The sequence below is a fragment of the Mesoplodon mirus genome (genome assembly GCF_964341445.2).
Source record: "Mesoplodon mirus genome assembly, chromosome: 13".
NCBI lineage: Eukaryota > Metazoa > Chordata > Mammalia > Artiodactyla > Ziphiidae > Mesoplodon > Mesoplodon mirus.
The window spans coordinates 14,276,960-14,304,923 of NC_138989.1; the positions used below are offsets into that span (position 1 = coordinate 14,276,960).

General features: G+C 52.3%; 1 protein-coding gene across 2 annotated transcripts; it reads left to right on the forward strand.

Annotated features, from left to right (window-relative positions):
• Positions 1–2,713: 2,713 nt before the first annotated feature.
• TBX3 (T-box transcription factor 3) lies at positions 2,714–25,231 on the forward strand. 2 transcript variants are annotated; one of them, XM_082640021.1, is made up of 9 exons: positions 2,714–2,799; positions 10,933–12,412; positions 14,073–14,340; positions 15,247–15,306; positions 15,572–15,718; positions 17,660–17,736; positions 19,068–19,225; positions 20,674–21,350; positions 23,179–25,231. In XM_082640021.1, the coding sequence occupies exons 2-9, from the start codon at positions 12,024–12,026 to the stop codon at positions 23,638–23,640; spliced, it is 2,238 nt and encodes a 745-aa protein (XP_082496147.1). In that variant the 5' UTR covers positions 2,714–2,799; positions 10,933–12,023; the 3' UTR covers positions 23,641–25,231. The 2 variants fall into 2 exon arrangements, with proteins under 2 accessions (XP_082496147.1, XP_082496148.1); XM_082640022.1 differs by lacking the exons at positions 2,714–2,799; positions 15,247–15,306 and having other exon boundaries at positions 10,722–12,412.
• The last annotated feature ends 2,733 nt before the right edge of the window (positions 25,232–27,964 follow it).

The following is a 27,964-nucleotide window of genomic DNA, read 5'->3' on the forward strand; positions in this document are numbered from 1 at the left end:
GCGCGCGCGCGCACACACACACACACACACACACCTTTCCCAGTAAACAGGAGCTAGTGCAGGTGACACCTAAGAAACGAGGCACTAGTTTGCCCTGAGAACCATCTTTCCCCACATCCCCGTTCTTGCCCAGCCTCTCTTGGTCCAGCTTCCAGATCTGGCGGGGCTCTGGGTGACCCTCTCCCGCTCCAGCCTCCAGGAACAGCTCCGGTCTCCTGGTGCATCGGGACTGCCACTGTGATCGCTCAAAACCGAGGTCCCAATCCCGCGCGTCGGCGGAGATTCGCTCAGGCCTTGCGGGGTACAGGAGGACGACTGTCCGCCAGCCTCGTCTCCCCCCAGCGCCATCCAGCGGGCGAGACGGCAAGGGCACCCTGGGCAGAGGTTCCTGGCGAGTCCCTCCCGAAACGAGGTACGGAGGTTTCCAAGCGGGAAGCGGTCCCTTCCTCCAGCCACCCCCCACCTCCAAATTAAGGCACATCTATCTCCTACCCTCCCCAAGTACTCCCCGCATTGCTTAAGGCTGATTCGGGTTCACCCAGCGTTCAATCCCCTCCCACCCCCTTTTATTTATGTCCCACATATGCACTGGACAGGGAAGTTTTTAAAGGAAGGGGGAAAAGGAAAAGAAAGAAAAGTGGGGAAAATAGTGTTTGCTCCACTGCTTAGAAACTTTCCTGTGGCGGCTCGGGGGTTTCATCCCAGGCTGGGTTGACGCTTTGTCTCTTTTTGTTGCGGACATGTTAAATCCTGCCTTCCTAATTCTACACCCATGACCTTATACTGGCTGGAGTCAGGCGCCTTGATTCCCTGCCCTTGCATGCAACCCAGGCTGGAAAGCCTCCGCCCCTGTGATCCCCGTGGGTGCCAATCCCCCGGTGATGGGTCTCCAGAGTGGCAACTCAGCCACGGACAGAGCCCTACACGCAGAGGGTGAAAAACACCCCTCTTGATACACCCGGAATGTTATCGCTAATTTTTTGGAAAAGTGCCTGTGTACACACATATTACATATATTATTGAGCGGGTTAGCCCAAGACTAAAAACAGCGAACAACACTTGGGGTGGGGTGGGGGCGTATTCTCCAATTCCCTGCTAATTTGTAACAGACAGACTTTATTGCTCCGAGAGAAAAGGAGTAACTGCGGTGCGGCAAAACAAATTTCACTCTGTCTATATTGATCAAATGCGAGTCAGCCCCGTGAGGTGTGATTACAATGCATTTTAAAATCTGAGATTTAATTTCATATTTGGGGCTACTTGGAAGTCCATATATACACACTTGTACCCACATAGAACATCTTAGAAACACACATGCATATTCTATTATGTTTAAATAACGCAATGAAGTATAGCCTCGAAGTTGGGCCCATAAACCGCTCAGCTAGCTCTCCAAACATTAGGAAGATCTAAACTGAAGCTCAAAAAGCATCTAGGTCTACTCTCTGAAAGCCCACCTCTTCTCCAGATTCAGCTGGGGGCAATGCTCTGATACCCCAACTAAAGGGAATTTACTTTTTTTTCTTATCCCTCTCTCACCCAATCTCTGCAACTAAAAAACTTTATACTAATTCAACTCCAATATCCCTGTTATATAGAAATCTGTCCCATTCCCTTAAAAAGAAAAAGAATTCATAACCCACACTCAAAAGGCCTTTCACTGACTCCAACAATTCTCAGTTCTAGACGGAGGAATGAAATAGAGGAGCCTGTCCTGGTTATCCACGGCATTAATACAGGGACATAAAAGTGAGTGCAACATCATATATTTACTTGTCTGATAGAAAAATCCTAACTCTGCTGCACCGTCCTCCCCTCAACACCCCAAAAGAATTAGGGTCCAGCCGTGGATGGGTGGGTGCGGTAGAAGGGGGGATTGAAATGAAGCCGCTTGGAATGGAAAAAAAAAAAAAGCAAGGCATTATTTACACCTGCAAACTTTGGATGGTTGTATTCGGCCCCAATTGGCTTAATTGTAAATCTTTTCCGCATGGCCCCAACTCCTGGACGGAGCGTCTGGGTTTAATAATGCGCCTGGGTACCCCAGCCGCGCCGAGCTGCAAAGACAGAATCCCCCGCCCCACGCCCACTCAGCTCAGAGGTCATTATAGCAGCCCCCTTCCCCCCTCCCCAACCTAAACCCTGCTTGAGGTACCAGAAGTCCAGATTCAGACTTGTGGGGAACTCATATTTTACCGTCTGAAGACAAGAGAAGCTATTTCAAAAGCAAATATACCCTCCAAGTCCGAAGTGGGAGGTGGCGCTCTCCCCCGGCCCGCACCCTCACCCCCATCTCCTGAGTGTTTGACTTGCACCAGGGCCCAGTGGGGGAAAAAAGGCGTCTACACTGGAAGCCAGAAATAGCCTCAGACTCCCCAGGCTGGCAGCGTAGGGCTGACCTGTTGATAGAACTTGCTGCTAAGAAAACATGTAAAAACACACCCCCGCGGTGGGAGAGGAGATGGCTTCCTCCACCCCACCCTCTCTCTGCACGCAGAAAACCTCTCGGGGGCTCAGCCTGGTTCCCTCGGAGAATTGCAATTGCAATCCCTTGCAATTATTTTTCCACCACTTTGAGAGACAGAGGGTGCTACATGACTCTTTTCTGTTGGGTACCCCCCTCCCCAAGGTCTTTACTATCCCCCCACTCCCCCCCCAGCCCCCGCCCCATTAGTCCTTTGCCACCGGAGTGGGGCGGGAGTTAGGAATCGAGGCTGCAGAAGGACACATCGGACGTCCGGGGGAGGTCAGGAGCGCCTAACTCAATTCCCCCCGTGATCCCAGTTTTAGGGAAAAGACGTGAGTTCCGCGGGAAGGGCCGACCGCACTCCCACCCGGGAAGCCCGCCTCGCCCCGCCCCGGCAGCCGCAAAGGGAAGGCAGGTAACCCGCGCAGGGAGCCAGTGCCCGCGGTCGCGGGTTCCCGGGCCTGGAGGGACCTTGTCGCGACCGAGAGCCGGGGCACGCCAGCCTGTCCGAGACCCCTTTGCTTCCCTGCGGGCCAGTGCGGACGTTGGGGCGTGGGGCGGGGGTCCCGATCCGAGCACCGGTCTCCTCCACACCCGGGTGCGGGTGTAATCCGAGGCCGCGAGCGTCTTCTCTGGCTCCGCGCTGGGCCAGGCCTGGAGCCGCACCGAGGCACGTCCAGCTTCCGTATTGGGGACCGGGGGAGGGGGAGGGGGCAGCGGTAGGTGAAGCCGTCCCCCGCTCCCCGCCCCGGGCGGAAACCTTCGCCAAAAGGACCTTAGGAGGAGCGCTGGGCTGTCGCTGTCTCCCACTCCTTCCGGGGCCTGAAGTTTTCCTTTCCCAAGTGAAAGGAGGAAAGGGCATTAGGAGGGAACGCAGGGGGCAGGTTGGTTCCTAGATCCGTAAGGCCGCTCCTCTCTGCCCTCCCGCCCGCCCACCAGAAGGATTTTTAATATTTGGCTTGGAGATGAAATGAACTGAGGCCTGGGCGCCAGCAAAAGCAACTCTCAGGAAAGGCTCTCTCACAGTTCCAAACATTCCCTCTTTCTATGTCAGTGTGTGTCTCTGCCTCCCTCTCTCTTCTTCCTCTAAAACATAAATACAAATTTAAAAAGAAAGGAAACTTCTCTAGCCCTCCTGTATTCCAAGCCCAAGCTGGAGACTTTTTTAAAGGCTTCTGGGATCTCTAAGACCAAAACTGTCACCCAAGCCTTCAGCTGCGGTTGAGGGCCAGAGGACTGTCCCTCTGGCTTGTACCAGTCACTCCCTGGATATCCCACAAGACTCGAACAGGATTTATGTATTATTTGGAGACTAGGATGATTGGGTCGGGAGCGAGGCCTCTCCGACTTAAAATGAAGTCACACTGTTGAGGCCTCTAACTTCTTTTACTGATACAGAGGAAGAGGCTCCCCAGGTTGCCAGGTAATTAACACACAGAGGTGCAGCGACCCCTGCGCAGTTATCTGAGTGGCCGTGGTAGAGGCTCAGTGATCACAGAACGCAGAATGAGGAAAGGAGCTGGTGCCTGATTCCAAATTGTGAGAGGTGTGTTTGGCCGGAGAGTTGGCAGCCATTTGGTGACAGACAGGCTAGGCCTGGAGTCAGGATCCTGCATCCGCAACCCAAATCCTGGCCTTGGAAGCAGGTTTGTAAGCCCCCTACCTGCCAAGCCTGCCAGAGGAGCAGGTGAAATCACCTTCCAAATACCCCGTGTCTTAGAACCACAAAAGGGTGTATTGTCCATAAGATTGTACAAGCGAGGAGGAATTTGATCAGTTTCCAATATGACAGTAAAGCCTGGAACACTAAATGCCCACACCCCTCCAATCCAAACCCCTTGACCACACAGACAAGACAAATTCCTCCCCAAAGCCATCGATCCCCCAGAGACAGCTATATCTCCTGGGGGCTTCAGTGGATATGAAAGAATCTCTGTTAGTGTTACCTCCTTTCCTATCTCTTCACCCTACTGGATTTGGGAGACATGAAAACATTAACTTTGGGAACACAGGCAGATTGTCTGGCTGGCAAGGAGCAGTGGTGAGGCTACAAGAAAGAAATGGATAGAAGAGAGGAAACACACACACACACACACACACACACACACAACTACGGTGCTCACTGGTCCCTTTCATTTAACTCCTGCCTTCCCTCTCTGCTCTCACCCTTTTTAATTGAAACCCAGTAGGGGAAACAGTAATGGATATTGTGCTCAAATTGAGAAAACGTGTCTGTGGCTACCGGGGGACAGTTAGTTCAGCAGATTTGGAGGAGCTGATCTTTCTTTGCCCTGTCAACCTCCCTGACAGTAGCGGTCATCTGATTTGCCATGGCCTCTCACTTACAGATCATCCTGTTCCCTCCGCCCCGTCGGTTCTCCCAGGGCAAGACCCCACTGCCCCGGTGCCCCTGGCACCTAACAACAACACCAGAAATAATGGATAGAAGCAAAAGCAGGAAGTCACAGAATTAAGGGCTCCTGTACAGTCGACACCCTCAATCTGCAGTTGGGGACTGGAGAATATATTTCCCTTCACCCTTTTTAAAGTATTCTGTCCCCGAGATCTCCACCACACCCCCAGGCCACATTCTTGGGACACATCGCTGAAGGGCCATTTATACCCTTACCTGTCTCGACTGAAAATCTGGAACGAGGACATTGAAGGAAGAAAGATTTTGGGTGGTCAACGGTGCCTGGTGCCTGAGGCCAAAGTCAGTTCTGCCTCTGCGTCTTGCAGATTCTGGGTCAGATAAGATGAGGGGAAAAATTCCCAGCCTCTTCCTAGTGAATTCATTTCTGCTGGACTAAGAAATGTCCATTGCATTATCTTGGTTTTTTTTTTTTAAGTAATTGGGTAAAACACACAAAGAGAGCATTGAAGATGTAGATTGGTTTGAAATTAGGAACCCACAATTAGTTCCTTTTCCTGACGGGGGGTGGGGAACCTTCACAGATGTATAAGAGGCGTGCTCCCCAGACACACACACACTTCCTTCACCCTTCCCTCCTTGCTTCCCTTCCAACTTCTCTAAATCACTAGCCGTTTACAAATTTGCCATTTTGCAGAGTGATCAGCTTTGATGAAAGGTGGGTGCTAATAAGAATAATGCAGAGGGTGAAATCTTTTCATTTTGCCTCTGCCAAAAACATATTTACATTAAAGGGAGGTATGATAAGCATGGATTAAGTGTATAACGAATGATGCTCTAGAAACAGCATAAACCAACTGGCGCCAAAGTGAGCCTCTGTACTAAAAATACTGCTTACCCAAGCTAGACAACTTTGACAATCTTCTCTCTCTCTCTCTCTCTCTCTCACACACACACACTTCAGACTCTTGTACTGAATCGCCCTAATCAATAATTTAGAGGGCTGTCAGAGGACAGGGAAATGTGCCTTACAGGAAAGCCCTGTGCTGCTGGGTCGAGACAGAGGCTAGAAGCTGGGGTTTAGAACCCAACATGCTGCACTTCACCCTGGGCTCCTGCCTTGGAAAGGAGGGGGAGAGAGAAAGAGAGAGAGAGGATGGGAGATCAGAGCATTGGAACAGGGGTGAGAGCCAGCTCTGGGGAAAAGGGTGACTTTGGGGATACCAAAAGCAGAAAGTGATACTTCCAACCTACACAAATGGGCTCAGTGCTCTTCTATCTCTTAGGACACATTATCTTCCCAGCCAGGGGTGTGAGGGGAAGGTGTTTACTTGAATCCCAGGAAGAGGTATCTCCAGCCTGTCATGGTTCCTGGAAAAGAGGAGGGAGGGAGAGAGGGGGGAAATACAGAGGCAACCCAAATACAGAAAGGCAGGAGAGAATTCAGAGAGGACCAAGAAAGCCAGAGAAAATAGAAAGGGAGAAGAAGAAAGACTAGAAAAGAGTAAAACAAAAACAGAAAGAATAAGAGAAGTAAAGGCTGGGAGGTAGAGACTGAGGAGACATATAGAAGCCAAGAACAGGATAGATGCCAGGGAGGGAAGAGAAAGTAAAAGAAAACACAGGAAAGACCACAGATCTGCAGTCACAGAATCTTGAAAGACAGAGAGACAGGAGAGCCAAAAGAAAAAAAAAAAGAAAGGAAGAGAAACAGAAATGGGTGCCCTGTCTAATCTAACCAAGAGGGTTGTGCCTACCCCCGGGAGGGAAGAAAGATGGGGAAACTGACCAAAGAGATTGATCCTGAAGCCTCCAGACCTGAGAAGAACTAGGCTCTTAAAGCAAGTTGGGGGCGGGGGGCGGGGTCGGGCGGGGCGCGCCGAGGGAAGATGCGGAACTCCAGGAGGAAGATGAAGCCTCCCAGGTCTATGAAGTCCTCCTTTGGCTTCAGAGCTGCGTGTGGGAGAGTCAAGGTTTGGGGTAGCACAGGAGTGCTAATGTGGGGAGGAGGGTGCTAGCGGCGATTTGCGGGAGGAAACGAGAACAGTAATCTAGGCACTCCCGAGGGAGCTGCCTCCCTGAGGTCCGCGATAAGAAAATCAGGTCCCGGCTTAGGGGAATTGAGCGCAAAGGAGGATGGGAGTCCTGTAGCGGGCACCTAGTCAGTTTCAACGCCTGTCAATATTAAAAAAAAAAAAAAAAAAAAAAAGCCTGGTATCCCGTGAGCGGGGGGCACTGGGCAGAAACAAGGAACCATCTCTACCCAGAGAGCCCCTCCCCAGAAAAAGTTTACATCTTGACCGACTCCCGTAGTAAACTTCTTAATTAAGCCTGAGACCCCCGGAGAAACCCCTGGATGTCCTTATGTCAACAGAGTTCCCCGTTTAGGTACACCTCGGACCGAAAAAAAAGCTCCGCGGCAAATGGTGGGTGAAAGTTTAAGAGGGAATAAGCGTGTAATAGTCCCTCGCCAGACCTCACACATGCTGAAGAGAATATTTACAGCAAACTTGCCAAAGTAAACGACCCCGCCTACCCACCATCCTTTCCCCTTCCACCCCCCCCCCCTTTTGTAAACTTCAGATAAACACCATTCGGTCACAAAAGGGTCGATTTGCCCCCTTTATAGTTTGAGGCAGGCTGTGTCATAGGGAAAAGTGGGATCCGCTGAGGCTTCCCGGGGAATTCTTCGGAAAGACTAGCATTCTCTGCCGCATCCTTGGCCTGGTCTGAGGATAGGTGATTTGGTTGCGCGCGCGCGCGCGTGTGCACATACGCCATTTATTCTGAGGCTCCTCCTGCCCTTCCACTTTAAAATCTGCACTCATACTACTTCTTCACTTTAAACTCTGCAGACATCACAGATTTGGAGAGGTGTGTGTTGGGGTTTTTTTTAATTAAAAAAAATTCAGGCCTACAATTATGTTAATACTCTTTGCAAAAGATGGAGGAATACTGGGGGGACAGCAGAAGTTCCGCGCGTCCTCTCGGATTCAAAATTTGGCCCCCTTCTCCCGCTCTTTTAAAGCACCGTTTCTCAGGCTCTGCCCAGGGGCAGGCTCCTTCAGTGTTTCCCGTCTGCCTTTTGTTGAACGTGAGGCGGGGAGAAAGACAGAGAAGATCGAGGGGGTCTGCATGGAGAAAAAAAAAAGACCATGTAGAGCCCGCGGCTAGAGCCTAAAAGCCCGGGCCCAGGGCGCGCTGGCCTGCGAGTTCTCCCGGCCGCCAAGCCTGGCACATGTCTTCGGAACGCGCTAGCCAATGTTTAACCCGAATGCGGTGGCCACCAGGCCGCTTTTGTTTGTTCGCAAATTAATCACCCAGCGCAGGGCCGGCGCCAGGGTGGGTTTATCACCCACCGGGAGGGGGGCGCGGCGGCCCCGCAGAGACAAAGAGGAGTTCGCACCTTCCCGCTTTTGATCCCAAGTTACTGCGGGCTCCCTGCAAAATACGAGCCTCCTGGGGCCGAGTCTGGGAGGTCAGTCATAATTGGCGGAAGTTTGCAGACCATTAGCAAGATGTCGACATTTTCGATTCAGAACCCCGCAAACTTTCCTCTCCCCCCCTCCTCCCTTGCGCGCTGGAGTGGGAGTGGGGGTCAGGAGTGGCAACTGGGGTGACCCCAGGGTTAAGTTAGAGCTACGGGCAAAAATAGGCACGTGAGGGAGGGGGCCGTGTGAGGGGCAGAAATCAAGGCTAGGTCCACCTCCGCCGTTGAGGCCAAAGGCAAGTCGAGATATTTACAAGTGAAATCAGCAAGCTCCCCTCCCATGTCCAAACCGAAGGGAGGCCAGAATGCGGAGGACCGAGTAAAATGTCTCTCTCCTGGGCATCTGGACGCTTGGGGCACCTAGTTGGGGGGTGGGTCAGTCATCTCGTGGTTGCAGAATTACTTTTCTTCTACTCGGAGCGTCGGGGCAGAGATTGGCCTGCGAGTGCAGGCAAAACCAGACCGGGTGTTTGGGGCCGCTCCTGAAAGCGCAGCGGTGAGGCCCCGGGCTCCGGCGGCCAGCAGTATGGGGGAGGGGCGGGTTTCAGCCTCCAGAGACTCTTGAAACCCAGTGGTGACCTCCGTGGTCGGTGTAAGAAGGGGGAAGGCCTGTTTTCTCGCACCCTTCGGGATCGGGCCGCCAGGGACGCGGGAGGGGGGCGTTGTGAGCCGACATCCTGGCCCCCGCCGCCTCTTGCTCCACCACTGCAGAGAGAGGCCGAGAGGATGCCAGAGAAAGACCGAAAGGGAAAGAAAGGGGCGAGGTGGCGAGCCAGACGGAGTTCGCAGAACCACTCTATTCTCTCTGGTGACTTCAGGGAATTCTTAGCGCTGGCGCCAAGCGCTCTTAACCATGTGCGTCAAAAATGCGAGGCTGGAAAATCTTGTCGCCTCAAAAGTTCCGCCCCTATCTCGGCGCGGTTGGCCCACAACGGAACTGCATTTTCACCCCCCACTTGCTCTCACTTCGGAGTCTGGGAGCTGGGGGCTTAGGGGGTACACGAGGCAAAATGTAAGAGAGGAAGGTACTGGCTGTCGACACACAGACACACACACACACACACACATCCCAAGCCTGGGGTTTCTTAACCCCCTAGGCCGCGCAATCAGCCCTTCCTTCGTTCCACTGGAGGAAGCTCCCAACTCACTGAAGGGTAAAAGAATATTGTCCCCAAGATTTCCCTCCATCCAAGCAGGGACGGCCCAACTCATTGGCCCCCAGAAATGGGAAATGTGGGTCTGGGGAATCCTCTGACCCGGACAGGGACCTGCGGTAACAGTTACCAATTCGGCGACAGGTCTGATAGCTAAGATCCGGTTACCTCCCTCCCCTTCACCCTTGCTGAGGCCCCCCACCCTACCTGAATTGGAGCCGGTCACCTCGCCTCTGGGATGGGGGCGTTTCACGATTTGTTTTACAAATTCACCCCCCGACTTCTGGCGAGATAAGTCCCCGGGTGGAGAAAGAACTGAGGCACCGAGAGATAAGTGCGATGCCTGGAGAAGATACAGGGCTGGCGCACCTCCCCCTACCAGCTCCTCACCGAGCCGGCCGCCGAAAGGAGGGAGGCGGCTGGATGGGGACAGGCCCAGAACCTAGTCCCTCGCTGCGCTCACTTTGTTCAGATCTCCCCTCTCCCCTCTGCACTCACACACACATTCAGGTGGAAAACCGGGAGCCCGATTCCAAACGGAAGACGAGATCTAAAAGGGCTGGTAAATGTATTTCAGAAAAGCCCGAGTCCGCCTCCCGGAGTCAGTTGAGCGCAGACCCGGGCAGCCGCGCAGGCTAAGTGTTTGCGTGTACGTGGTTTTCGCGGGTGGCTGGGTCCCAGTGGGTCGGCGCGTATTCGCGTACAGATGTGCTAGGAGCGTTTGGGTCTCCGCGCATAGTTTCGGGTGGGGCACGGTGGAGCGCGAGCCCCCACCAGCGTGGGCTGAGATCTGCCCGCATCCGTGTGCTCGGGAGCCCTTGAGCCCTGCTGCCGGGGAGACCGGCACCAAGAGACACCCGAGCTCGGGAGCCCTTTAGTGGCGGCCGGGAGGAGCTTGGCTCCACGTGGGGCTGGAGAGCGCGCAAGCCTGGAGACTCTGCGGCGCTCGCCTCTCCGCCTCGGTCGGCTTTTGTTGCGCCCGGCGGCCGGAGGGCAGCTCGCGGGAGCCTGGGCCGTCCGCTCGGCTCGCCCGGGGCCGGGCTAAGAGGGTGAGCGGGAGAGAGAAACGGCTGCGGCTGCCAGAGGCGAGCCGAGCGCGCGAGAGGCGAGCGCCCCTGCCCGGCGCCGGGCGCGCTCTCCGCCTTCCTGGCCCGGCTCGCTCGCTCCCGCCTCCCTCCCCCGTGCTCCATGCCCAGCCTCCTCCCTCGATCCCGGGCTGGATGACTGAGGCATTTCAGACGTGGGCTGAGCCAGAGCGAGCGAGCTCTGAGGCTGCGGCGATCTCTCGATAAGCCACCTAGAGGCGACTCGGTGCGCGCGCTCCCCAGTGGCTCCCCGCCCTCCCTCTGATCATGTTGACATATTCACAGGACAGGCAGTAGTACCGATGCGGCGCTGCGACGTTACAGTTTCCGACACCTTCTTTTTATAACTCGGCTCTATCCCCCAGCACTCGACCTGTGAAAACCACGCCTATGAAGCAACACAATTGGTCCGAAAGCGTCAAAGAGCCAATCAAGAGGCCTCCGGCTCTCCGCAGCCCACAGCAGAGCCCGACCTTCTAGACCGCCGAGCAGACGCCCGGGGAATTCTAGAGGCGGAGGAGGGTGGCGAGGAGCTCTCTCTGGCTTTCTCTCGCTCCCTCCCTCTCCTCGCGCTCCCTCTCCCACTCTCTCTCTCTCTCTCTCCCTCTCTCTCTCTCCCTTCTTTTCATTCTCCTCCTCCCCCTAAATCCTCCCTGCCCTGCGCGTCTGGACGCAGATTTAGGAAGCGAATTCGCTCACGTTTTAGGACAAGGAAGAGAGGCGCGGGAGAAGAGCACACCAAGATTCGGATTGAAACCCAGACACCAGGCTCGGAGCGGAGGAAGGAGGAGGAGGGCGAACGGAAGCCCGTTTGCAGTTCAAGTTTTGATAGCGCTGGTAGAAGAGGGCTTCAATCAGAGTTGTTTTTTTTTTTTTTTTTAAAGGAGGGAGACTTTTTCCGCTCTCTCGCTCGCAGTTCAAGCCGGTCTAGCGCAACTGCAGACGCCTCCTGCGAGCCAGAGGGAGAGGCAGAGAGATAGGGGGGCGGGTGAAGAAGAAGGAGAAGAAAAGGTAAAAAGTCTCCTAGGAGAACTGGTCGCATTTGCAACAAAGAACTGGGGGCTGGAGAGGGACTGCCGGGACCGAGGGCTGGCGTGTCTATTTCGAGCCAAGCGGCAGGGCTCCGGCACGAGTCCAGACCCTGCTCGTTCCTCTCGCCTCGTAAACCGACTTCCAGGAGCGGCTTTTTGAAAACGCAAGACACTAGGACAGTCATCTGAGCGACTATGTCTCCTGATTTCTCGCCTTGCCCTCTTTAAAAGCGGCATTCCCCTCCCGAAAAGACACTTCCCCCTCCCCTCACTTTGAGGTGCTTTAGTTGTGATCCCCCCCCTTTTTTTTCTTTCGCTTTTTTTTTCCCCTCCAAACTATGCGCTGCTGTTAAAAAACAAAAACAAAACAAAACAGCAGCTGCGGACTTGTCCCCGGCTGGAGCCCAGCGCCCCGCCTGGAGTGGATGAGACTCTCCATGAGAGATCCGGTCATTCCTGGGACAAGCATGGCCTACCATCCGTTCCTACCTCACCGGGCGCCGGACTTCGCCATGAGCGCGGTGCTGGGTCACCAGCCGCCCTTCTTCCCCGCGCTGACTCTGCCGCCCAACGGCGCGGCGGCGCTCTCGCTGCCCGGCGCCCTGGCCAAGCCGATCATGGATCAATTGGTGGGGGCGGCCGAGACCGGCATCCCTTTCTCGTCCCTGGGGCCGCAGACACATCTGAGGCCTCTGAAGACCATGGAGCCGGAAGAAGAAGTGGAGGATGACCCCAAGGTGCACCTCGAGGCCAAAGAACTTTGGGATCAGTTCCACAAGCGGGGCACGGAGATGGTCATTACCAAGTCGGGAAGGTAAGCAAGCGGCAAGCAGCGGGCCCCCTCCCCCAAACTACTGAAGGTTTCTTTCCTCCTTTTCTCTCTCTCCTCCCAGAACGGCCGGTTTGCCAGTTATTCCGGCTTAGGGGCAAACACAGTTCCCCCAGAACTGTGTACCAGAACTGTGTACAGAGACCTCCCCGGGCCCTGCCCCTGTGGTAGGAGATTTCAGCTTACCTAGGCGTCTGCAGCCGGCCGTTTTTCCTACCTGGGTCTGCATCCCGGGTTCCATACAGGATAGGTAGAATTTTCTCAGTGCTGCCCAGACATCTCTGCAGGAAGAAAGAAAAGCACCCCTTTGCAGGCAGTTCAGTATTTCAAACCTTTCTGGAACATCTTTGTGTCTTTGTAGATGTTGTGTTTTTGTCTGGTTCATTTCGCTCTCGGAGAGAAGCACTTACAGCCCTTTTTGTTTGTGTGGTAGCCGGAGGCCTGGAAGGAGCTGCCTTGCCTTCTCTGCCCTCCAGCCTAGCCTCTGGGTCTGCAAGGGGGCCTGAGCCTGCCCCTGCCAGCACCAGAGAGAAACCGAAGGGCATTTGGGGTTTGTCCATACTGCTTCGTGTGTCTGTAATCGAGGGAGAGTTCAACAGGCAATTTTGGCTAATTAAGATTATGTTTGCAGACCCAAGGAGCCAGTAGGCAGCCCCATACTGCTGTTTCATGTGTGAATATTATCAACCACATTTTACATAACGTTTAGAGGTCCTTGCCTGACCAAAACGTGCCTGTCACTTAAAATCACTGATTTTTTTAAATGGCATTGAATTCTACCAAGGCATAAAGTTGAAGGAATAAAGAGAAAATCCCTCTCTTGAGGTCTTTAGTTTTCTGTGTCTTTCCAAGCTAAATGAGGCCAAAGTTTGCCATAAAATCCTCCAACGCAGAAGACACACAGGCAGTTTCACAGCGACCCGCTCTCTGCTCCCTTTTAAGTCAAAAGTACAGAATGCCAATGCCTCTGGAAAGTAAAAAGCAATTTGGTGGTGGAGTCTTGCCGTTTTGGACTGGCCCGAGCAGTGGGGAGAATGTGGTTAGCGGCGCGATAGGCAGGCTGGTGATCAGGCCTGGGCGTCCACCCCAATCGACAGAATTCGTTTTGAGAACTCACCAAAGTACAGTTTCATTTCGCCAGCAGCGGGACTGCTGTTCCACAGCAGGGAGGGGTGCAACTTGACATTTCTTTTCTTGATACGTTTAACATTTTCTCATCAATGGGTGGTGGAAAATTCTACCTCGACTGACTGAACTTGACTAAAATCCTACCCAAGCTGTTTACAACTAGACACCCAGAAAAGGCAGAGGCAGGAATTTCCCTCTAAGGAGGGTAACCTATAAAGTCATACAAGAGACCAAAAAAATTACAAAAAAATTATTAGATGATGTAGAGAAATCCAGTGCCGCAATTCATTCTTTTTGAATCTTGGGACATTTAAAATAGAGCCATTTGAGCATATTTAATCCTTCTGTTGTGGAAGGAAACAACTTTGCATCCAGTCGCCCTACTCTGAATGGCACAAGCTCATCAAATGTAACAGAAAGTTTTAAATTTGATTTAAATATTTTAGGTAGAAGATCAAACCCGGGAAACTGAGTGATTTTTTTTCGCTTTTTTCTTCTCTCTTCTCTCCCCTCGTAGGCGAATGTTTCCTCCATTTAAAGTAAGGTGTTCAGGGCTGGATAAAAAAGCCAAATATATTTTGTTGATGGACATTATTGCTGCAGATGACTGTCGGTATAAATTTCACAATTCTCGGTGGATGGTGGCGGGAAAGGCTGACCCTGAAATGCCAAAGAGAATGTACATTCACCCCGACAGCCCTGCCACCGGGGAACAGTGGATGTCCAAAGTTGTCACTTTCCACAAACTGAAACTCACCAACAACATTTCGGACAAACACGGATTTGTAAGTTTCATGGCTTCCCTTCGATAAAATTTTCTCTTCTCTCTAGCAAAGGCAATGCTTCCACCTTCCATGTAAAATCAAGAGTTTTTCCCTCTCTCTCAGTTGCCAAGCATAGCAAACTTGCTCGATCCGCAAACAGAGATGGAGAGAGAATTCCAGGGTGTTTCTCTTCAGATAATGGAAGGCCTGGCATTCTGAAAGAAGTGAGGCTCATGGTCTATGGCAAGTCCAGGTCTTGGTAACTGTTTGACCTGACAGGGAAGTTAAAAAGCAATCGTGAAGACGTAAAGTCAGTGTCAAAGGTAGACGTTCGTAAGGGATTTGTTTAACGATATCAAACTTCTATTTTGAAAGCAGCCATACGGTTGCTTAGGGGAGTTTTAAGGTTCGAAGTCTTGACTGTGTTGGTGAGAGGGTGTGAATACAAATTTTGAAAGATGTTCTTCCCTTGGACTAAAAAAGAATTGGGCTTAGGTGAAAGTCAGGTTTACTAGAAATGAGACTTAGATTTCCCAGTACAAAAATTGCATGTGTGTTGGGAGTATATGTACGGATTCAGGGAGGGAGTTCCTAGAAACTTTCAGGAGACTTAGATTGCTTGTAAAAGTCAAGCAAAGGACCTTTTGCCCCCTGCCCCTACGCCTCCCCAACATTTCAATAAAATAAACAGAGTGATAAGTGAGGAATAAGCAGAAAGATTAGGCCCAGGAAGATGTGAATGGCGCGGAAATATCTTCAGGGGGCAGGAATTGCATTTGAAGCCCTTGATTTGATTAAGGCATAAATATTCCTCTCTAGAGTTCAGCCTTTCAGGGCTTTAAGTGGATTGGGCTCGTCAATTAGTGGGCACTTAAAAGACTGAATCATTTTGTAAATTAAAATGCATGTTTTTCTCTATCTTTTAAGACTTTGGCCTTCCCAAGTGATCAAGCAACGTGGCAGGGGAATTATAGTTTTGGTACTCAGGTAGGCTAGGGTTCAAGGTACGAATCAACCTTAGATGGTGAGGGTGGGGGAGGACCCTTTGGAAATTGAGGAGCAATTTGGATTCTCCAGAAGATTATTACATGGGGAGCTGAATGTTCCCACAGAGGTACTCCGAGGAGGTGGGCTCGGTACAAGCGTGGTGCCCTTCGGTGGGGTAGACGTCGGCCTGACAGGGGTCCTAGGGTCCTGTTCTTCCCACTAAATCCTCTTGTGATGTGTGTCTCTCCTCTTCCGGCCCCTGCAGACTATACTGAACTCCATGCATAAATACCAGCCCCGCTTCCACATTGTGAGGGCCAATGACATCTTAAAACTTCCTTATAGTACTTTTCGGACGTACTTGTTCCCCGAAACCGAATTCATCGCTGTGACCGCATACCAGAATGATAAGGTAACCAAATTCGCTTTTCTTTTTCATCGTGATATTAACACCCACTTCCCCTCCCCCCTTTAAGCTGCTCTGGGGAGAGGATAAGAAAGTTACAAGAGCATTGGGATGGGAGTCTGATTTTTCTTTTGTGAATGGACCTTCAGTGGAGCTTTGCGGGGAAGGGGTACTGGCACACTGCAGAAGGAAAAAAACAAAACAAAACAACTTGACCAGCTAGGAATCCAATGCGGAGTGAAAAAAATGCCACACTAACTTTGCCAGTGAGAAGCTCCTGTAACCACCCGTCCTTACTGTTGCCCGCCTCACCCGACCCAGGGCTTTCTCCTGTTGGTTTCAAGGTTCATCCTCTTCCTCTTCAGGAAGAGGGTCAAGAAATCAGGGTCGAAAGGAACCAGCTAAAATTGAAGGCAAAAGCCATTCGGGATCTTGGGAGGAGAGTCCCAGCAGAGACCAGATTTTCTCCCCTGGCCAGAAATCCCGAGTAGCTGGTCTGGTTTTTATTACCTTTTACGCTGCTGTGTTTTTTATGGTGTGTGTGTGTGTCCATGTGTGTGTGTTTGTTTGGAAAAACCTACTCTGATCACAGGGTCATGCTAATTGAGTTGTCTGAGGCTTTTGAGATGAGATGACCAAAGTCACCACTTCATTTGAAGGGTTTTTTTCTCCCTGGGCCTGCGGCCGGGGATTAGGAGTACCCCCAAATGGAACAGCAGGCAGCACCTGGTATGTAAAGCTATGGTGGCCCGAAGGTCATGGGCGTGTGCACAGAGAGACACAGAGAAAGTGACTCTTGCTGTGGGTTCACCAGTCGCCAGGTTGGCTGTTAGCAGGCTGTTAATGGGGGCGGGGGGTAGGGGGGTGGGGGGCAGCTGAGGACCTCTGGCCTTCAACTTCTGAACCCTAGACCTCAGTGCCAGTCCAGCTCACTAGACGACGACGCCCTACATTTTGAATTCACTCTCACTATGGGTGGGTCCTCTGTGGCCCGCTGATGGGGGTCTTCCAGGTCTGGTTCCTTGGTCTGGAGACTAGGACATCAGGACCTCCTCTCCCTGCAAGAAGTGCAAACAGGATTTATTCCAAGAACAAGAATCCATCCAAGGGGCCCTTTTCCCACCTCTAGCGAACTCTGTATACATCATCCCCATCCCCGACCCCACCGCAGGGAAGGGATTTGAAAGATTACATACTATTTTTCCTCAGCGTGTAAAAATGCACGCACCCTCTAGACCCAGAATCCTATGAATCTAAGTTGTTAACGGAATAATAAAATACAGCATTTTTGATCAAAGCGGCCATGGGCCTTCTCCACCTAATGGCGGTGGCAGGGCATATAAATGAAAACAAATGTTTCCAGTGGTCATTCAGTCCTTCTAAATCTATAATTGTCAATATCGTAATTCCTGAAACACACTCCCCCGACACCCAGCAAAAAAATCAAGCCCACTCCAGCACAAGGGTAGTGAAACCCCATAAATCATTTTATTAGATTTACAGAAAAGGTTGGAGGATGTGCTGTGTGTATGTTTGTGCGTGTGTTTTGGGGCAGGAAATATAACATATTTTATGATCATTGCACTGTATAAAAAATCTAAAGGAAAGCATAATTTTAAGATCTACAGGTTGCCCTTTGACAGCTTTTCCATTTCTAAGCCCAAGCTGTTGGCTGCCCAGGCAGGATCATTTCAGCCTGGAATCCCTGGTTTGGCCTCCAGTGGGAGATGCCAGCCATGGCACACTTTCCTTTGGTTTTCCTCCTGGCCCCCTCCAAACTTCTTCTGTGTTCCCCTCTCTCTTTCTCTTCAACCTGGCCTATCCAAATGACTTCTCTGGTGGTTGGAAGTCAGATTTCTAGTAGATTAATGAGTTGGGGGAAACACTCCCAGAACATTCTAGAAAATGAAGCCAGTGTCTCTTTCTTGCTTGTGTCTCCTTCTCTAGATAACTCAGTTAAAAATAGACAACAACCCTTTTGCAAAAGGTTTCCGGGACACTGGAAATGGCAGGAGAGAAAAAAGGTGAGCTGAGACAGTTGTTTCTCAGATAATTTAGAAAATCGCTTTTCTAGGTCCCGACACTCAACTGTTAGAAGTGGGATGCGGGCACTTATCTTGAGAAGGGTGGGGGAAGGGTGGGGGAAGGGTGGAAAACAGCTTGATGCCCCTCAGCCAAGAACTTACCGATTTCGGTACACTACTTTCTCTACCTCTTCCATGTTATCTTAAAGGAAGTTTACTAGGCCACCCCATAGAAAGATGTCTCTGCAAGAAAAGTATCAGGGATACAGATTATATACAGATGCCTATTAATTTCTAATTAGTTTAAGTTCATCCTGGGCAGGTCCCAGGAAAGGACTAAGCCATTCACAAGATGCCTTGGAATTTTTGCAGTCTTGTCTGGCAAATACCCTCAGACAGAACTGAAGCCCCTGGAGACATCTATGGCCCCCTCCTTCTGTGGGGACATGTATCATTCTGCATTAAGCAGACAGCTGGCTGGTATATAAAAGAAGCTCTCCCCTCCCCCACCCGCATTCAAAGAATTCCGAAAATCCAGAAAATCAGCCCCAATTTTTAACCTATCCCCTGGGGGTGGGGGAGGGCATTAAGAAATAATTTCTCACATCAAAATAGAGGTTTTTTGAGTCCGATTAATGTGTTGGTGAACCGGTTACAGTAAAGTGCACCATGAAATAACCACTTCTTCCCAATCTTAGCAACCCATGCGGAGTTGGTCCGCTCTTTGTGTTCACTGCCTTGAGTCTTCTTTTCTCCTCCGTCTGTGAGGCAGGCTGCTCAGCTGTCTCTGGCTGGCTCCAATCTCCCCTCTTGCTCTTTACTTTTTTTTTTCATATCATGGTTTATTTCATAAGATGACATCATAATTCATGTCTAATTCACAAGAACAAAGACTCAAACTCCTCCTGCCTTCCCGTTGAACTCTGAGGGCAGGGAAATCCAGGTACAAATGCATGATCGTGAGATGGCCCAACCTGCTATCTAGTGGCTCAGGGTCACCAGGTATGGTCCTCCTCCTCATGAAGACGTTATCTTCCCATCCCCTGGACCTGCAGCTCCCAAAGGAGCAGTCAGTAACTCCTGGGGAGGTGTGAGAACTGGAACCAGTGAGGCCCAAAGTTGCTCTTTACTTTTAAACAAGATTTCACTGCCCCAGCCAATACCCCTTCCCTAATGAAACCCTCTGGTCTTGAATAAATACACCCAAAGCCTTCTTTCCCCCTCCGTCCCCCTGGGCATGTGTGCGCCTCTTTGGAGAGGGTGAGACGGACCGAGAGGGGAAAATCCTGTTCTGATGTGTAACGCTGGGTGTGTGGGGGCTTCTGCCACAGAAAGCAGCTCACCCTGCAGTCCATGAGGGTGTTCGATGACAGACACAAAAAGGAGAACGGCACCTCCGACGAGTCCTCCAGTGAGCAGGCTGCCTTCAGCTGCTTCGCCCAGTCCTCCTCTCCGGCCGTCTCCACCGTGGGGACATCCAACCTCAAAGGTAAGTCTGGCCACCTCTGATTTCTCAGATTTCTCCAGGTCTTGGAAGCCTGACGAGTTGGGGGCTGGGGGCACCCACCAGGGAACCTGACCCCTCCAAAGCTTCAGATCCTTCTAGAAGTTTGTAAACAGGAGCCAAATCTCACAGAGGGTGATCAGGTGTGTCCCCCTTCCCTAAGTTCATCTGAGAGCTCAGACCCCTTTCCCCCAGACACTGATTTGGCAGGGAGGAAGGAAGGGGTGGTCCCAGTTCCTGTATCCCCTCTGGGTGGAGGCCTGGAGCATCCCTCCCTCTCTCTTTCTTTTTCCCATACCCCCCACCCCACCCCTCCAACCAAGCAACAGCTGACTTTTTTTTACTCTGTCTTCAAACTCTAGGTTAAAATGTGTTAGGCTGGGGGTGGGAGGAGTCAGGGGATTTTCTGCCACCTGGAACAGGGAAGGTGACCAAGAGAAATCCAGCTATAGGGCCACCATGGACCTGTGAGAGGAGATGGAGCACTGAGAATCTGGGTTGGGGAGGGCAGGGGTGGGAGGGGAGGAGCTGTTCAAATCCCCAGTTGGTTTCCTGTGTTTAAAGAGCAAGAACTATTTATTTGGAAAGACACACATGCTCTCAATAGGAAGAGACCTGTTTTTTAAGTGAAATAAAATGAGAGTTCTTTATGTCTTCTATCCATTCAAGCTTTAAACACAAAATGGGATCCCTTTTTCTTTTTTTTTCTGGTAGGACACACACAGAGGGTGTGGTGAGAGCAAAAGAGAATCCATGATTGTCTTCAGGCAGTGAGTGGGCCGCTTATCACCCATCTCTGTCTGCAGAGACAGGGGAAACAGAGGCTCAGTGGAGTGTGTGTGTGTGTGCGTGCGCGCGTGCGAGTGCGTTGGGGGAGGAATGTTCACTTCTGCCACTACCAATTCAAATGCCAGGGTTCTCTCCAAACAAATCCTTCTGAAAGAAATCCACAAATTTGTGGAAGGGACTGCTCCCAATCACTCAGGGAACAAAGAGAGGGTAGACTAGAAGGTGTTCCCGCAGTGAGTTTTAGTGTAAGTCACTTTTAATTTTTAAAAACTGAATTTGCAGTCGAATGGGAAAAAGGCCAGTAAAGGCTTTGTCTGACCTAGTAGGAGCTCAGTGCTCACTTGTGTAAAATAGTAAAATTCACTACCCATTTGGGGAAGGATCTATGGAGGGAGGGGTGCCGCTCTATCTACATACTTGAAATTCATTACTAGCTTGTTGCATCCTTCCACTAAAATTTGCTGTATCATCACTCCCACTTTGCAGATGAGAAAACTGAGGCGCAGAGAGGTTAAGGGGCTTCCTGGGGTTACACAGCTGGGAAGTGGCCGAGCTGGGATTCAAAGTGGGGAACGGGAGTTATGCTGGTCCGGGTTTCAGACCTAACGCCCTTCTGCTTGGCTTTTGTTTCCCTCCTATGGTAGATCTGTGTCCCAGCGAGGGTGAGAGCGATGCCGAGGCCGAGAGCAAAGAGGAGCACGGCCCGGAGGCCTGCGACGCGGCCAAAATCTCCACCACCACGTCGGAGGATCCGTGCCGGGACAAGGGCAGCCCGGCGGTCAAGGCGCACCTCTTCGTGGCCGAGCCCGGCGGCCGGCCCCGGGACAGCGGGCGGCTGGACAAGGCGTCGCCCGACTCGCGCCACAGCCCGGCCACCATCTCGTCCAGCACCCGCGGCCTGGGAGCCGAGGAGCGCCGGAGCCCGGGCCGCGAGGGCGCGGCCCCTTCCAAGGCCGAGGAGGCGCGCGCGCTGCCGGGCAAGGAGGCCTTCGCGCCGCTCACCGTGCAGACGGACGCGGCCGCCGCGCACTTGGGCCAGGGCCCCCTGCCCGGCCTCGGCTTCGCCCCTGGCCTGGCCGGCCAGCAGTTCTTCAACGGGCACCCGCTCTTCCTGCACCCCGGCCAGTTCGCCATGGGAGGTGCCTTCTCCAGCATGGCCGCCGGCATGGGGCCTCTGCTGGCCACCGTGTCCGGGGCCTCCACCGGCGTCTCGGGCCTGGATTCTACGGCCATGGCCTCGGCCGCCGCGGCGCAGGGACTGTCGGGGGCGTCCGCGGCCACCCTGCCCTTCCACCTCCAGCAGCACGTCCTGGCCTCTCAGGTATTTATCAGCGCCTCTCCAGCCCCTCATTCACTCTCGTTTGCCTGCCTCTTGATCCCAGACACTCACCCAGTCCCCCTGCCTAGAAGCTTTAATAATAATAATTATTATTATTATCATCATTATTATTACTAGGTGCAAGACTTATTGATTCATCATAACCTCACACTCCCCACCAAAACTTAAAAAAAATTTTTTTCTAAGTTAAGGGCTATTTCTAGCAGAGTAACAAGATGGTAATAACAGATAATAACTCTGCACAGCACTTACTTTGTGCCGGGCGCTCTTCTAAGTACTCGATCTATTCTGACTTCAGTGATCCTATGATCACCTCCACCTTCTAGATGAAAGGACAGAGATCAGAGATGTTGAGTAACTTATCCAAGGACACACAGCTGGTAGGTGGTGGACCTGAGACTCTACCCCAGGCAGTCAGACTCCAGGGCCTCTTCCAGAGGCTGTGATTTTAGCTTCAGAGTTGAAATGTCTCTTAAGTGTTTCACAGCCAACCCTTCCCCAAGACTTAGAGGAGGGAGAGACCATGGCCTGGTAAGGGAAGTGACTCCCTGGGGAAGAGTTGATTCTTGAACCTCCAATATGAAGCTATTTCCCTGCTCCCCCACCCCTCGCAGGCCAGCCTGTTCCCCAAAGGGTTAATGGCTTGTGCACACGTGGGAAATGTCAGAGAAGGACAGGCTGGGGCTATGGCAGGCTTGGCGGCCTGTGTATGGCTCAGACAGCTGTGTTGGGGCTCCAGCAGCTGGGGAGAAGTCTCAGGCTGCTGAAAATGCTCTGAACCCCAGCGAAAAGGTTCTATGGGGTTTTCTGCACGCCCTTGCCTTTTGTTTTGTCTGAGCACATTCATCTCCCTTCCCTGAGCCAAGAGGCAGGACTGGCCTCCCACTCTGGGAGGAGGAGGGGACTGAGAAAAGGGCTGGCTTCTCCCCTTCCTCCATCCCTCCCATCTCCTGTGCTAGCCCTTTCTGGAGACCCTCCTGTCATTGGTGGGCAGGTGATAAGCGGGCGAGGGCCTGCCTGGGCAAACAGGTACTAATAGTACCCAAGGCAATGGGTCAGAGAGAACTAACCCAGGCCAGGGTCCCCGGATTTTTATTCTGCTTCTGCCACTTGCTAGCTGAGTGAATTCCTACACCCCTGGGGCCTACCTCAGCTCAGTCTCTCCACCTGTAACACCAGCATATCTGGGCCTATAGGTGATTTCTTTGTTCATAGCAAACACCCTTTACTCTTTCCCCCTCCATCCTGCCCACCCCCCTTTTTCTTTTGCTTAAGGATCTTCCCCAGATTTTTTTTTTAACTTCTAGACTGGAGTAGGAGGACGGAGGACAAGAATGAAAAAAAAAACGCATGTCCAATATTTTATGCCCTCTGGTTTTCACCCAGCTACTTTTGTGGGGTAGGCTGTCTGTAGCCCCATTTAACAGGTGGAACAACTGACTCTGATGGGAGAATTTCCAACCGTCCTATTGGCCAGGTACCCTGTGTGAAGTATATTGCAGGCAGCAGCTCATTTCATACCCACAAAGTCCCCCATAAGTATGCGAATTATTAAACTTTTCCCTGGTTTTGCCATATAAGAAAGCTGAGGCACAGGGAGTGAATACTTTGGCCTAGGTTGACACAGCTCAGATTTGGACCTAGACACAGAAGTTTGAGTGTCCTGCTCTCTACCCCCCAGGGAGAGAGGTTAAGGACTCACCCAAGGTGGGGATGGGTGGGGGAGGGGTGATGGATGAGGGTGGCTCCTCCCCACTGCGCAGAGCCTGGGCCCTGACTCTGCTGCCCCTGCCTTCTCTTCCTCGCCCAGGGCCTGGCCATGTCGCCTTTCGGAAGCCTGTTCCCTTATCCCTACACGTACATGGCCGCGGCGGCGGCCGCCTCCTCGGCAGCGGCCTCCAGTTCCGTGCACCGCCACCCGTTCCTGAACCTGAACACCATGCGCCCGCGGCTGCGCTACAGCCCCTACTCCATCCCCGTGCCGGTGCCGGACAGCAGCAGCCTGCTCACCACCGCCCTGCCGTCCATGGCCGCAGCCCCGGGGCCCCTGGACGGCAAGGCCGCCGCCCTGGCCGCCAGCCCGGCCTCGGTGGCCGTGGACTCGGGCTCGGAACTCAACAGCCGTTCCTCCACGCTCTCCTCCAGCTCCGTGTCCTTGTCGCCCAAACTCTGCCCGGAGAAGGAGGCGGCCACCAGCGAACTGCAGAACATCCAGCGGCTGGTCAGCGGCTTGGAAGCCAAGCCCGACAGGTCCCGCAGCGCATCCCCGTAAACTCCTCCCCAGAAAAGTCTCTTCATTCCAGTCCAGTCCAGTCCAGTCTGCAGTGCACTTTGTTGGATGTCAAATAAACCACGGGCGTGCAGTGAGGTCAGCCCTTCTTTGTGAAGCCCTGTCTGGGAAGGGGTGCCGGACTCCCTGGAGAGAATGTGCTAGAAACAAGCCCTGTCTTCTTGGCGTGGTTTATACATCCGGGATCTGGCTCAGAAACGTCGGTTGCACTGAGCTCTTGGGGGTGGGAGTTAATGCCTTGGCGACCGGAGCACCTCCTTCGAGGCTGGTCTGGAAGCTGTGGGAAGATAGAGGTAGCCAGGCCCCAGAAGGGGAGGGGTTGAAAAGCTCCCCCAGTGCAGATTTATATATACATATTTTTTTCCTTCACCGTGTCAAGTGGAAACACAAATAAAATTGAAAAAAAATACCGGGGACAAATGGATACATTAATATGATTCTGTTCGTGAAGATTAAACTTTCTAGTGACCTGCGTATCAGTTCTAAATAAATTACTGGGTAGCATTGTTTGGGGAGGGAAGTCCCTGCCATCCTTGTTTAGCCTCTATTAAGGAAATCTGTGTCTTTTTAATATTCTTGTGATGTTTTAAGAGCTATAGGTCTCTTTTTGCATGTTCCACAGTAATGTATTTGTGGGTTTTATTTTTGAATGCTTGCTTTTAGAGAGAAAAGGACATTACCCCTTACCCTTTTCCTCGATTCTCAACAACCCCGAGGGGGATGATTTAAAGGGAAGGGGGTGGGGAAAACACCAAAAATGAATTTATTTTATCTAAGCTCTGTAGCAGGATTCATGTTGTCCCTCTGGCAGTTCTTTCTCTTTCCTGTATATGCAATAACAAGGTTTTAAAAAATAATAAAGAAGAAGCGAGACTATTAGACAAAGTATTTATGTAATTATTTGATAACTCTTGTAAATAGGTGGAATATGAATGCTCGAAAAATTAAACTTTAATTTATTGACATTGTACATAGCTCTGTGTAAATAGGATTGCAGCTGTCAGGTTTTGTGGTTTTGTTTTCCTATAGTCAGTTTTATTTCAAGGTCACAGGATCGCTTTTAAAAGTAGAAAACACACTTTCTGCACCGACACCGACACACTTTTCAAAAGAGTTGTCTGCAAAGAAAAAAAAAATTTTTTTAATGTCCAAAAGTGGGGAAAAGTGCTATTGCCTGTTTTACCAAAACTTGGGGAGGTGGGGCTGCTTCCCAACCCCACCTGAAATTCCTAAGGGTGGTTCTGAGATTGCTTGCGGGTGGGGTGGGAAGTGTGGAGGCTGTGGTTTGACTTTATGATTTTTCTTTTGTATTTGTATTTGCTGGTCTGATTTCTTCCAAACAAAGTGGAATTGACTACTTAACTCTCTTCAGTGTTGATGGTGTTTGGAATTGGTGCCTATAGAGATATATATTCACAGTTCAAAAGTCAGGTGCTGAGAGCTGGTTTAAAGACAAAAATTCATGAAGGTATATTTTGTGTTATAATTGTTTATGAGTTCTTTGGTTTTCTGTATTTTTGCCCCCTCTCTTTAAAATATCATTGAAATTTCAATAAATTTTTATTGAAATGTCTTTGGGCCTCGTGTTAAGTGCTTTCTTTGGGGAACTTTACTGAAAGTGGAGAGTGGGCCTCTTTCTCTCCTGGCTTCCTTTAGCCCCTTCTCTTTGCCTTTAAATAATTAAGACCGCCCCCACTGAACCAAAATGAGATGTCACTCAAGTTACAAAACTAAAAACAAAAGTCCCTTACTCGGCGGCGGCGGCGGCGGCGGCGGCGGCGGCAGCCGCGAAGGGAGCGGTTTCAATCTGAAATTACTTTTCCTTTAAATTAGGAAGCAAAACGAGAGACGGAAGGGGGGCTGATTAGAATTGGATAGAATAGCAATTTCAGATACTTAAGTTTTAATGGAAAAAGAATGCTCGCTCCCTAAGTCAGTGTTTCCCGCATGAATCCGAACGTTTTCGTTTTAGGCTCGCTCTCCCTTTGCACGTCGATCTGGGAAATTCAAGTCAATTTCTCCTTGCCCCAGTGTGCAAAAAAACAAAACAAAAACGAACAAACAAAAATTAGCAGAATCTCCTCGTGGCCAGCCCCGGCTTGGCAAGGCAGCAACCCTCCAAGCTGCAGGAGAAGGGGACGAAATCGAACGCCCCCCTGTAGTCCCCGGTGTCTCAGATTGGACCAGGCTGACCCAAGACACCCCTCAGAGGCCTCAGCCCGAATTGTGCGTGCGAAGCGCGGCCAGCTCTGCGCAAACTTTGCGTCACGGGAGGGAGGAGGGTAGTTTTCCCCGCAAGGGAAAGGTGATTCCAGGGCGCATAGTTGACCCCCTCCGAGGGAAAAGTCACCCAGGAGGCTGACACCCTCCTCCAGCTCTTCCCTCCAGCCAGCCTCCAGGCTGTTTGGGGAGTTGCCTTTTGAAGTTCGATTTATCTTTGAAACATTCAATAAAAAATGGTGAGGCCATGACAGTCTTTGGTCTCCTGCCCTCCCCACCCCAGCCTCGCCTCGGAGGTGTGTGTGTCTGTGTGTGTTGGGGGCGGGGGGGGGGAGTTAGGGAGGACGGGAAGGTTCTCCAGGCCTTTGCTTGCCCCAGGGGCCTTGACTTGAGGACGCAGCCGGAGCCTGCCTGGCGGCTGCCGCCCTCCCCCCCCTTCCCTGGAGCCCGCCAGCCCGGCCCCAAGTCCCTGTCACCTTCGGGCCCCTTGAATGGCCTACAAGGAGGACACCCCCTCCCCTCCCTCATGCTGTACTTGGAAGGGGATCGAGGTCGAGACCTTTTGGAGAGGGGGGCACAGCCCCTTCCATCTCCAACCAGGCACGTGGGGAGCCCCATAGCCTCTCCTGCGCTGTCTCCCGGGGTGGGAGGGAAAACAATCAGGGTCGGAGGTGAGGTGGGGGGGGAGCTTTGCAAGGCTTGGGGATCTTTGGGGCGCTAGCTCCTCGGAGGGCCCGAAGATTTCCAGGGCGTGCGCCCTACGCGCAGAGGCGCAGCCGACTGGGACTGGTTGTTGGCCCAACGATTACGCGCGGTGCCTGCGCCCCGGGAAGGTGGCAGTCGGCTCGGGGTGCTCGGCAGCGCTCTCCCCGAGCCGGGGGGTGGGGGATGGGGGTGGGGGGCAGAAAACAGCCTCAACCTCAAGGAGGGCAGGAATGCTTTTCTTTCACGGTCCAGATTTGCTCACCTCCTCCCCACCTCACCCCGCAAATTCTGGGACGGTGCTCAGACGTGTATCTAGCCTCTCCCAGTGCTTGCCTTTTTTTTTTTTTAATCTCCCGTGTATCTTATTTGTATATAGTGATGTTAATGAGTAACTCTGGTGGCGCTGATGGACTGGGAGTGAGCGGCTCGCAATCTCTCTGGATTTCGTTGCCTATTACTCACCTGGCGCCGGTCGCAATCTCGCCGCGGGCTTTATGGTGGCGGCGGCCGCCGCGGAGGCCACTTGGGGCCGGCGCCTTCGCCTTTTTTTTTCCGGGCTTCGAGTGCCACCTATCTGTCTGGCTCGCGAACGCGCCCCGGTGGCCGCCGCTTGCTCGGCTCCCCAGTGCCTCCCGGGTTCCGGAGCTGGGGCGTTTCACCTTTGCCCCTTCTCATCCTCGCCAGCCCCAGCCCAGGCTCCCCTCCTCCTCTGCCCCCCGCGCCCCCCAACCCCCACGTCGGAAGAAGCCGCCGTCGTCTCTTTCCTGGATATCGCTTTCACTCCTGTTTGGGCCTCAGATGAGAAAAACAGTCCTTCCCGACTTCGGGTTTCCAAAGAGCCTTCGGAAATTCAATGAGGGGGATCCTCTCTCCTAATTTTCTCCCAAGTACCTTGCCGCTCCGTGTAGAAACCTCTACCAGTTCCTCCGACCCTGTCGGGCAGGGGATAACCTGAGTTCATGCTGGGTAGATGGCAAGAGAAAGGATTCCCCCCTCCCCAATATACACACCACTGAGATTCCACCCTGGATGCAACTCCCCTTTGCCTGATGCGCTTTCTCTTTCTTATTTTACAACTCTGTTTTGGTTTGGTTTGGTTTGGGTTTTTTTGGTTTCTACCCTGGCCGCGTCTACAGGGACGAAGGGGGCACATGGCTCTCGTGAGCAGCGGTCCGTAAAGGGCCCGGGCCGGGGTCAGCTACCGCAGCCTGCAGAGCGGAGTGACTTCGTGATTTGTAGATTTAAGGTGACAAATGCGGGTGCCGGCCTGAGCCCTCCGGCCCCCGCCCCTTGGGAAGGTCGGCTCCAAGCCTGGCTGAGCCCAGGCGTCTGAGACCGGCGGAGGGGGAGGGCTCGGGCTCGTCTTCTGCTGTGCTCGGAG

Bases quoted from the DNA above. Each gene is read 5' to 3' on its own strand.
- TBX3 (XM_082640021.1), top strand. From the start codon at position 12,024: ATGAGACTCTCCATGAGAGATCCGGTCATTCCTGGGACAAGCATGGCC. The intron at 14,341-15,246 runs GTAAGTTTCATG...CTATCTTTTAAG, and splicing joins TTTCGGACAAACACGGATTT to ACTTTGGCCTTCCCAAGTGA. The intron at 15,719-17,659 runs GTAACCAAATTC...CTCCTTCTCTAG, and splicing joins CCGCATACCAGAATGATAAG to ATAACTCAGTTAAAAATAGA.